The 12,132-nt window shown below is 37.4% G+C and overlaps 1 protein-coding gene across 1 annotated transcript in view; it reads left to right on the top strand.

The window, feature by feature from the left end:
• Nucleotides 1–12,132, top strand: part of LOC132405574 (NEDD4 family-interacting protein 1) — a 50,250-nt gene that overhangs the window by 19,043 nt on the left and 19,075 nt on the right. Inside the window, exon 3 of the mRNA XM_059990489.1 lies at nt 9,184–9,314. Coding sequence (XP_059846472.1) covers nt 9,184–9,314 — 131 coding nt within the window. The remainder of the gene's footprint in view (nt 1–9,183; nt 9,315–12,132) is intronic.

Genomic DNA, 12,132 nt, shown 5'->3' on the forward strand with positions numbered 1-12,132 from the left:
ACTATGTCTTATCTGAGTTTGGAAAAAATTAGAAGCACTATTTTTGACTCATCAATTAAATTTGAAGAAACTTGGAGACCGTTTATTCGACATTTTCATATGAATTAATTTGGCCTTTTCCGGACCTTTCTGCTTATTCATGTTCAGGTATGGAGTTCCGGAGTTCTTTGACACTATCTTATACTTGTAAACTGTTGTTATTGCCTATGTTAGTTTAGTTTAGTGTTTTATTTTTTTTAATATATATTTTTTCTCACATATTTTTTAATATTTTTTTTCTTTTTTAATGGTTATTTGTTTTTTTTTCATATAATCATGTGGACTTGATTAAGGTACTTTCTTTTGTTGATGTTTAGTAGGATATTATTATCTTATTATCAATGTGATTTCAAGTCTATTGTATTTATAATTTACTTATTATTATGTTATTTTTTTTTGTGTATATGTGAAAATCAATAAAAAGATTGAAAAAGAAAGAAAGAGGGGGGGGGGTCAGTAGACCCAGTAGGAGAGAGAGAGAGAGAAAGGTGCCAAATTGCACGTCCCACCCGGGACGACAGCGACTATTGTCTCATGGAGACCACGTGAAAAGCCCTCGGGCAAGGTGGGCTGGTTGAGAGAGAGATTGCATCATCACAACCTGATTGACACCTGCGACCCCGTGAGGAAGTATAAAGGAGGGTCTCAGGGGGACAGACCCCTCAGACGCACCAAGAAGACACGAGAGAGTGTTCCCGCAGCAGCGGGAAGTCATTCTGAAGGAAGCCACGTGCGTTAGATTCCGGGATTGGAATTTGTGGCTGGAATCACAGAAAACCGCTGTTAACTAACATCGGGGCGAGGAAACCAACGCTCCCCCGATTTCACGGAAGATTCATCAAGACTCGGCAAGTTCTTTCTCTTCTCCACCAATCTCTCTCTCTCGGTCGCCCCACGTGAAACCCAGCGATTTTCAAAGGGCTGAGGCCTGCAGACTTTCTGAGTGACTTTTATATTTCCAATGGACAATCTATTAACCCCTAGACAACAGCAGAGCTCACTAATGATGATTATTACTATACCTGCGCTTTAGATTGAGTGTTGACGATGTGCACTATCTGAATGTATGTATTAACCCTACTTTTGTGTCCCTTTATAAATAAAACGTTTGAAAATAGTGACATCAGACTTCAACGGACCTCTCTATCTTTGCTGGTAAGTTCTCCAGTTACGGGATTCATAACAGTCTACTGTTACGAGGCAAAATGTTTTTGGCGGCATGAAAAAAAAACATGCATTAGCCGCACCGTAATATAGGCTGCAGTGTTGCTGCAGTGTTTAAAGCGTGGGAAAAAAGTAGTGGTTTATAGTCCGGAATTTACGGTACTCATACTAAGAAAACTAAATAAAGAGTTGAGGAACAATGCTAAGCGCTATAAGACAAAGGAATACAGAAACTAAGAAGCCAAGAAGGTGTTTCTGAAAAATCCCTCCTCACTTCTATAGATAACATAAAGGGAAATTCCTAAGATAGGAATGAATAAGTTAATAGGCTACATAATTAAAGCAACTGCATCACATGGGTAATATGCTAACACTTAGCCAATGAAAAACGAGAAAGGTGATAAACCATTAGTTTAACTGCTATACCACTTTCTGCCAGTAAGTGGAGATGATTCACCACCACATGCTGTGAAAAATACATGAGTTTGTTAAAAGTACAAATCTTTTTATGTAGTATTACAAAAAAAACAGTTCCAACAACCCCATGACCCGCCACAGCCAACACATCATTCTCTGCAATTTCCACCATTTTCAACAGGACTCTACCACCAAACACATCTTTGCCTCTCCACCCCACTCCCTCCCACTCTTCACTTTCCACAGAGATTGCTCCTTTTGTTGTTGCCTGGCCTTCCTGGCACTTAGCCCTGCATGCAGAAGAAGTGCTATACCTGCCTATTCACCACTGCATTCAGGGCCCCATATAATCCTTCTAGATGAGGCAACACTTCACCTACAAATCTGTTAAGGTTGTCCGGTGCTCGTGATACAGCTTCCAATACGTTGGTGAGACTCGTCATAGATTGAGGGGCAGCTTTGTCCATCTACAAAAGGCAGAATTTCCCACTGGCTGACAACTTAAATTCCAATCCCCATTCTCATTATAACATGTCGGTCCATATTCCATCTTGGTAGCCTCCAACATGATGGTATGAATATAGATTTCTCCAGTTTGTGGTAATTTTCCCCCCTCCGCTTTCCCTCTTTCAATCTGCAGTCTGACCCCCTCTTACCTCTTCTCATCTGTTTGTCTGCTCCCACTGGTGCCCCTCCTCCTTCCCTTCCTTGCATGGTCCACTCTCTCTCAATCAGATTCCTTCTCCTGTCGTTTACCACCTATCACCTAGCTTTTCTACTTCATCCCTCCTCTCCCACCTAACTGGCTTCACCTGTGCCCTTCTAGCTTGTACTCCTTCCTCTCCTCCCCGTCCCCACCTTATTCTGGCTTTGTACTCTTCCCTTTCCAATCCTGATGATGGGTCTTGGCCCAAAGGGTCGATGCTGCCTTACCTGCTATGTTCCTCCAGCATTTTGTGTGTTGCTCCAGATATCCAGCATTTGCAGAATCTTTTGTGTTTATCACCAATACGTCTTTGTAATGCAGGAGAAAACTGGAGCTCCTGGAAGAAACCCACATATTCAAGGGGAGGACATACAAACTCCTAACAGACAGCATCAGAATTGAACTCAGAACTCTGACACCCTAAGCTGTAATAGTGTTGTGTTAAGCACTACACTACCTTGGTGTCCATTTATGAGTTTATGAATTAAATGGCTTTAGTCCAATTATCTATTTGTCTCAGGCATTTATCATTAACTTGACAAAACTTGAGAATCTGAGTTAGTTCTCTAAAAATCCTTTTGAACCTAATAGGAAATGATTTGTATCACATTTCACTCCATGGTTAGCACACTTTTTATTGTGCTAACCATGGAGTGAAATGTGATACCAATGATTACTTTATTATACAGAAAAACAGAATATTCTTTTGGTACCTTACGTTGTTGTGCTAGTAATTCTTGACTAACATTCTGAGAATTGAGTTTAAATTTTAACTCTTAAATTTGCTGCACAATCTGAATTGAACAACCAAGTATCAGTAAAAGGTGCCATGTGCTGTAACAATATCTACGGTGCGTGCCTTCATGTTTTCAATATAAATGAATACATGTATATAATGAAGGGAGAGAAAAATATTGCAGATTTTATTTTGTTATGATCATTGTAGTATACTGTCTAATGAACTGTTCATAATGTTTCATTGTACTCAGGACTATTTGCTTAAAAATACTGTTTAGGATAGTTGTCCAAAGTGAATTTATTATCAAAATACCTGAGAACATGAATTGTAAGATGTCCTTGAAAGTGTGTCTATTGTTATAGAATCCATAACAGTTTGAATCAGTTTGAAATAGTGGTGAATGAAATTATCCTTGCTGGTTCAGAAGCCTGAAGTTGTTTAGAAACTGTTCTTGAGCCCCTGATGTTGTGGGACCTAAGGCTTCTGTACCTCCTGGCAAATGGTAGTAGCGAGATGGTGTGGCCTAGATGGTGGGGAGTGCTTTACCTGTGATGGATTGGGCTGTATCCACTACTTTCTGTACCTTTTCCATTCCTGGGCTTTGGTGTTTCCATACCTGGCCAGTCTGGATACTCACCAATGTGGTTGGTTACATGACAAGTCTGTGTAAACTTTGAAGACACGTATGTGCTAGTCCAAGGACATCCTCTGTATCCAAGAACACAATTCAAATATTATGTGGTGCTTAAAAGGTCAAAGCACCATAGTAATTTTTTTTGGAAAGAATCCTTGCAAATTTGTTCATGAGGTTGTGCAAGTATCATGTGACCCTGCATTTCAGTAATATGGTCAAGATGGAAGGGTTCATTTATGAAACTCGAGCAGGAATGTCTTTATTTTCTATCAATTGCTTTTATGTTTGCTGGTTTTTGTTTTTAGATTTGTATCTGAAAAATATGTTATAAATGAGATACTAAGATCTGAAGGTAAACATTAAAACCTGATTAGAAGCATTTGTTTACAACTTTTTACACAGTACAAACTCTAGTAATATTTATTTGCAGCAAGTTGCAATTTCATGCCAGTTAGAGTTTGCAATGTAATGAAGTACTTTAAACATCTCAGTAATGTGGTTAGGGTGCAGCACAGACAGCAAGCAATAATTTCAGGACAAGATAATGATTTTTGTGCAGTCTTAAGGTTAGTTCAGCTTTTTGGGGCTCATGAGTAGGGTTGAATTATTATAGGCCTGATAATCCAAAAATGTGTTTGCATGCTAGAAGTCAGACAAATATGAGTGCAAGGTATGGTAATTACGACAAGTTTGGAAGGGGCAGGTGACCTTACATAGCTGGGTCTTTTGAAGTTTTATGGATTTAAAAAAATTTCCATGATGTAATTTCATCATGTAGTTGTTGGGATGGTAGAAGGTGTAGGATTCTGGTGTTTTAATCCAAGGTTCTTCAGAAATCAGGAAAGAGTCATTGTAGTGTTCTCGCTCGGCATGTAAGATAACGCGGAACTAAACACCAAGATAAACCTTTGTCAATAACGACAGGATCACAGTAAGATTAACCGTTTACTGTTCACTCTTCCACATTGACGTACGGTGAAAACTGTTGATAAAACAATACAAGATTTGTACAGCATTTGTTTCCTTCATATTACATTTACATCGTAAATACTTGCAAACGTAAAACTACCAACAACTACATTACATTAAAGTGCAGCATATAGTCAGAATCTACGTACGCCATTGACTGCTTTAAATACACTTCAATGCAAACTATCCGCAACTCTTTAACTAACGAAAACATAAACATTATCGACCGTCGTTACTTTTAACAGGATCGGCGTTAACATTTTAATTCAACATATCGATTATCTCATAACTCACAGCGTTGCTTTCACAATGTTTCTGGTGCATAGAGAGAAAACTTTGCTGGCGCTGCGCTCGCACATGTCTCGACCCCCCCCCGACCTTCCCGTTTCTCCAAACCAGTATTTTTCCGCAGGACGCGGCCAAACCAGGTGTGATGTCATCGCATGCCGCGATATCTCACAGACAACTTTAAACAATCCTAACTTTAACTAGAATGCTAACAAATGAATTACTAAGCGAAAATATTATAAACTAAATAACTGCTATAAAGGCAACACAGTCACACAACTTGTTGCTTCAGAATAGTTTCATTAAGAATTGATGGGGCAGAGGAAAGTTGAAAAGACAGTGATAGAACACAAGGGAGACAGAGGAGCAAAGATGGTGCTTAGCATAGAAAAGCTATTTTTATACCACAGAGATGAGAATAAATTTCATTCAAATCTAAAGTAAATAATTAACCAATTAGAAAGCACCTATTCAGTACAAAGAAACTTCGTTTTCCGGAATTATACTTTATATAGCCACTAGAGACGTATTAAATTGCTATATACATATAAAAACTAAAAATACAAACAATTAATTGTTAAGCTGCAAAGAAAATAAGTCTATCTAAGAATTGAACATTCAGATCCAAAAAAGGTAAACAAAATTGATAAACTTTTGTTGTCTAAAATTCCTAAGTTTAAATATAGGACGCATCTTGCCCATTTTCATAAATTTCCATCAGTCTTAAAAGGATCTAGCAACATCTAGCTAGTTATGATGTTGAAGGATTGTCCATATGAGATTTGCAAACGGCCCAATAACTTCATGTAATTATTGTGATGGTTGAAGATAGTTTACCTTCTACCATTACACCGTAAAATTACTGGGTTGTTGTCAAATCATGGAAATTAGTTTTTAAAATCAGTAAAACTTCAACAAATTGTAATGGCATCTGATCTTGATTTATTCCAAAATAGTACAATATTTCAGGCCTTGAGCTTCAGAACTGCTTTTCCTCGGATGCTTGGTGTAATAGAATGTTGCTGATGAGAAATGAGAAGTAGTCAATATTTTCCAGGATCTCTGCATGATGGAGGATTAGGTTGATAAAGAGCTTTGTTCTACAGAGGTTCAAATGTTCATTTTAATATCAGAGAATACAGAATACAACCTGAAATTCTTTCTTTCTTCACAAAACAAGAACCCAAAGAATGAATGTTAGAAAAATCAAAGCACCCCTCCCCCTAGTAGGCTGCAAAGATTGGAGAGCAGGCTCCAAGTGTATAAGCAGAAGTCACTTCATTACTGCTGTCAACTACTGAGATTAGGGTGACATTGATTTTGATGTGAAAACCAATAGTTTTCCATTGGTTCTGTAGAATATTTGCACACCAATGGTAAGCTAGTTGAAGGTGAGGTGTAGAAACATGGTTTCAGAAAGGAAACAGTCAAATTTTCTGGACTGCAGTGGTCCATCACCTACTCATGGTGAAGAGATGAAGGAGATGTCAGAGGGCAAAGTACATTCACACGCAAATACACATCTGTGCAGCAAAGCGTATTTCTAATTTCTGTGAACTCACTTGTAATTGAATCAAGACTACAGGGTAGGTGGTGTGCAATGGCAGCCACACATAAAGATGCCCATATGTGAAATATTTGCCACTTTAGGTGGATGAAGTAGAAGGAAGTCATCGTCAGTCACACAAGACTGCAGAAGTGATGAAAATTCTAGGACTTAGCCAATACTTGATCACATGCTAAATATTTGCCCATCTGCTTTGAATTTGCTTTTTTTAAATCTTATTAGGATATTTTTATCCATTGTTAACTTTCCAAACAAAGCAGCTTTAGGTCAAAAAATAAACAAACCAGAATGACCAAATAGAATGTGCATGAGGAAAAACTCCAGACTAACCATGTAAATTCCTTCAAAGCTGAACTTAGCAGTCCAGCATGTAATTGGATCTTGAACTCCTCTAGTACCTTTTCCTGCTCTACCCTTTATTAAAGATGACCTCATCTACACAGTTATTTTGCTCATCGTTCATATAGCCTGGAGCTTTCTAATTTCATTAACCTGATTTGATAAAATATATTTACTATTCTGAATTCAGTTCCTTAATTTATTAACCAGTGATATGATTAATATCATTTAATTCAGATTATTGAAATATTTTTATTACTAAACTGGGTTATCTTCTGATTATACATTATATACAATATACCTTTTGAATGGTTTATGTTCTTCAAGGCTCCTCTTAAATTGTAAAATCTTCACCTCTAATTTTCATTGCTCATACTTACATGACTTTAAAGATGCTTTTTGTTTTCAGTGTTTTTATGTATTCCTTTTGAACTACATGAACCAGAAATACACAATTATTTCTAAATTATGTATATTTAGATCATTTGTAAAGCCTATGACTAAGCTTTAGATTGTCAGTTTGGTTTTGTTTTACTCTAATTTGTTTACCTTATTTTTAAGCAAAGCAAAACTGCATTTCTTTTGTTTCTTCAGAGCAGTTATGTTTATAATTTTGTTACTTCTGTTTTATATTAATGATCATTTCAGTTATCAAACTTCACTTACAATTGGTGGCATGTGTAAAGTTAAAATCTTGCTGCAAAACTATAATTTCCTCCTTTCCTGTCGATTATCATATGCAGATGTATCAGACCTGCAATTCATTTCTCTGGCCAGGTATTTGATAGCAAAAGAGCAGAGGCTCCAAGTACATGTTGTCAAGGTAATTCCTTGCTCCAGTTTTGGAGGTTGACTTCAAAGCTCTGCCATCTATATTCCTCTGGTGTTTGGTCCAATTTCTTTTAATCACACTGTGGAGCTAACTCTGAATCTCCTGTAGATTTTAATTCTAGTGGTGCTTCTGGGTGAGGCTTTGACAAAGTACATATTACTTGCAATGTGGGAATCTTGATTTTTGATTTTGCTGAAAGATTTTTCAAAGATACGTGTTTATATGATGAATATCAGAAATTCCCAATGACCTTGAGCACTTTAAATCTTATTAAATATTTCTGAACAGTGTGTTGCAGGAAATAAAATTGAAGTATCTTGATAGTGTGACCTTTCTACTTATATGAAATATACCTTAATTTCTTTACCATCTGATGAATCTGCACCCATTGTCCTGCAAGTAAATCCAGACCCCACACAGTATGATAGATGCCATGTAAACCAGAGATCTTTAATTTCCAGTCCTCTTCATTGGTTGTCAAAGCTCTCAAAGCCACAGAGCTCTGTTTAAATTTGAAAATGTTCTGAAAGTTTGTGTCTTATTTCACAGTTCTTTGAGGCCCTCTTAAGGTGGAAACATAGTGTTGCAGGACTGCAATCATATGTGGACTCTTAGAAGTCGAAGTGTCTAAATAAAAGGATTTTGGCACCTGTGTATAATACCAAAAGACATGGGAGCAGCATTAGGCCATTCAGCCCATCAAGTCTGTTCCACCATTCCATCATGGGTGATCCCAGATCTCACTCAACCCTATATACCTACCTTCTCACCATAAACTTTGATGCCCTGACCAATCAGGAACCTATCAACTTTTATTTTGAATATGCACGTGGACTTGGCCTCCACCACAGTCTGAGGCAGTGCCTTCCACAGATTCCAAAAATAACTCCTTATCTCCATTCGTAAATGGTCGCCCCTCAAATTTGAAGCTGCCTTCTAGTTCTGGACACCCCCACCATAGGAAACATCCTCTCCACATCCACCTTATCTAATCCTTTCAACATTCGGTATGGTTATGAAAAGTGGAGCTGATGTGTTTCATAATGTCATTAACGTGTGTTGAGCATAAAATGTGTCTTTGCAACCCAGCGGTGGCTAGTACATATTAAAGACGTGAAGCAACATGGTACATTTCTGCATTAAGCTAGAGTTACAAGAGAATGCAAATTGAATATAATTGAGTTTAGGAAGTGCCAGGTAACATGACAGTGGCAATGCCTGTGGAGAATTCTTGATCACAATAGCCTGCTGCATTATGCCTTTGGCTAGGGGCTTAATTATAATACCTTATAATTAAGGTATATTTCATATCGGTAGAAAGGTCACACTATCAAGATACTTCAATTTTATTTCCTGCAACACACTGTTCAGAAGTTCAACAATTCATTCAACGAAGTATGCAGAAGGTGCTGCAAAATGAAAATGGGACAAAATCTTGCTCTGGGACTGCATTGCCTAATGTATATTTTTCATGGTTTTTTTTCTCCAGCCTACTTTGATTACAAAGAGGATTCTGCATTTCCAAAGCCCCCATCCTACAGTGTGGCAACTACTCTTCCTTCATATGATGAGGCTGAAAGAACGAAAGTTGAAGCAACCGTGCCTCTTGTCTCTGGAAGGGTGAGTATCTAATGTGTGCAAATATATCACTGGTTAGCTGACTTGGTCAAATAATGTATGTACTTTGGCCTAATGCATTAGCTCTCCACTGATGTCTTTCTCTGAAAAGTAAAACCTGATATACTGATCTCTAATCTGATGCTTGATTTATACCATCTGTAACTTCATCACTCTGCCCTTTGAAGAGAAGGTACCATTTATACTTCTCTAATATGATAACGTGGACAGCATTGGCAAGCCAACCAAAATCTATTTGTCAGTGCAAGATTAAATGATACGTAACAATTTTGGGGACAATAATAAAGGACATCATTTAAATCTGATTTCACTGATCATGGAATCAGATATTTTAATTCCATTCCAGTAACAATTTTTAAATACTTAGTCACTAGGTTCAAGTTGATATTTCTTCCTTTTTCGGTATGATTTATATAAGCTTTAGGAAATGCAAGTTATAGTTTCTCCAGCTCTTGTACATGTTAGAACTTTAATCTGCATTTGTGAAGAACTCAAATGAATGGACCTGTCCCTGTCTATACTGGTGTTTTAAAAACTGGATTTTCCTTGGGCATTCTTCTTTTACTGACAGTATCTAGAATGTTATTTTTGGAGGGGGCTCAGAAATATTTTACCTTTGCATATTGAACTTCAATATATGATGCTACAGGGAAATAGTCATCTTTCCCAGAAGATTGTAGGGGACAGTCGCCCATGCTCTATCTTCTAATTAAAGTTTAGTTTGTCTTTTGACGAGAAGCAATTAAATTTTGAAGCATCCTATCATAACTTACATAAGTATGTAAGTTTATTTAGAAAACAATAGTGGGATGAATTCATTTTACCTTGGCTCTAGCCTTTTCTGCACACAGTAAGTTCCATGAATTAGTTATGGCCATCTTGAAATGAGGTAGTGAGTCAATGTATACAAGAGTCAGCCTCATTACTGTTTTATTGATTCATAGGTGATTGATTCCGTATTGACTTTATTTTTGTGACTACCATTTAAATCATCCTCTTGAGCTCCTAAAATTGAATTTAAATTTCCCTAACATTGTACTCTTTGAATTTAGCATGATGTTTCAAAGGCCTCAATAAGTCTAGACAGTGGATGAGGTGCTGTTATTTGATTTTTAAGTTGGGCTTCATTTGTACAGTGTAGGAAGTCAAAGACAGAGAACTGCGATGGAAAACTGAAGTGAAAGTAAGCATAACTTGACCACCCATGTGCACAGAGCAGGGATGTTTTGCCAAGTATTCATCGGTCTGCATGTAGATTCTTCATTTTCATGAAGATTACATTGTGAACAGCACAAGCCGTATACTAAGTTGAAAGAAGAACAAGTAAATAGCTGTTTCACCTGGAAATTAGAGCTTTGGTCCCAGGGTGGAAAGTGAAAAGATAAAAGAGCAGATGCTGCATTCCTTACGGTTCTATGGGGGGAAAAATGTCAACAGAAAGGTTGGTAATGAATGGAAGCAAGAATCTGAGAGTTAGCAGTAACAATCCCTTTGGAATGTTGAAAAAGAAAGGAAGATATGTTAGCTGGCAGATTAGAGGATGATTTGTGGAATATGGAGGCTACGGGAGTGGAAGGTGAGGATGAGGGAAATTTTATCCTTATGGGTAAGGGGGGTGTGAAAACATGGGAAGTGAAGCTGATGCAGTTACGAGCCCTCTCAATTATAATAGAATGGAAATTATGCAAAGGGAAGATAAGAAGGAATGGAGTCTTTCGAAGATTTGAGTGATGACCTCTGGAATCCCTTTTGTAATGTTTTTCCAAACAACACCTGTTCTGTTTCCTTATCAGAGTAAAACTTGCTACTCTCCCTCCCATGGATCGCTTGTGATTTTAACTTTTTAAACTGGTTTGCGTATAGGACCCGATCAAAAGTTTTGCAAAAATCTGATTAACAATGCCTAACTACTTTGGCTAAATCACTTCTCAGTATAGTAAAGTTGGCTTTGCTTTATTTGAGAACCTGCTTTAGTTTTGTCCTTTTGTAATTAATTTATTATTGTCACATGTACTGAAATACAGTGAAGAGGTTTGTATACTATCCAGACAGATCATTCCATGCATAAGTACATCAAGGTATTTAAAGAAAGTAGAATGCGGAATATAATATTACAATTGCAGAGAATTAAGCAATGCAGTTAGAGGAATGATGTGTAAGGGCTGCAATGAACCACAGAACATTACAGCACAGAAACAGGCCTTTTGGCCCTCTTTGGCTGTGCTGAACCATTTTTCTGTCTAGTCCCACTGACCTGCAACCAGCCCACATCCTTCCATGAGGTAAACTGTGAGATTGAATTCATCATTGAGCATGTGGAGTCTGATAAGAGCAGGATAGAAGTTGTCCTGGTGGTCTGTACTCTAAAGCTTTTATATCCTTGGACCAATGAGATGGCAGGGAAAAAAACATTGGCTGTTTTCCCAAGGTAGCAAATGTACAGAGTCACTAGTGAGAGCCTAGTTTGTGTGAGTAGTGTTTTTTTTCAAACAAACTATGGTAAATCTTACTGAATTATGAACCCTACCAGGGAACAACAATTTGCACTAATATGCTGTCAACCTATTCAGCTTCATTCCCCAAAACTAAGTCTGAATAACACCTGTTGTGTACTTGCTACATACTATCTGGAAAAAATGGCTTCCTCGCATACAATTTACAAATCTTATCATTTTTTGCACAATTTCTAATTAACATTTGGGTTATTGAAATCTTCCTCCATTACTTCCCGTATGCTTTGTGCTTGTCTTAATCTATATCCAGTTTGTCGTCTATCTCCTTCAGATTGTTTGGTCTATAA

This window comes from Hypanus sabinus, chromosome 15, assembly GCF_030144855.1.
Source record: "Hypanus sabinus isolate sHypSab1 chromosome 15, sHypSab1.hap1, whole genome shotgun sequence".
NCBI classification, from domain to species: Eukaryota; Metazoa; Chordata; class Chondrichthyes; order Myliobatiformes; family Dasyatidae; genus Hypanus; species Hypanus sabinus.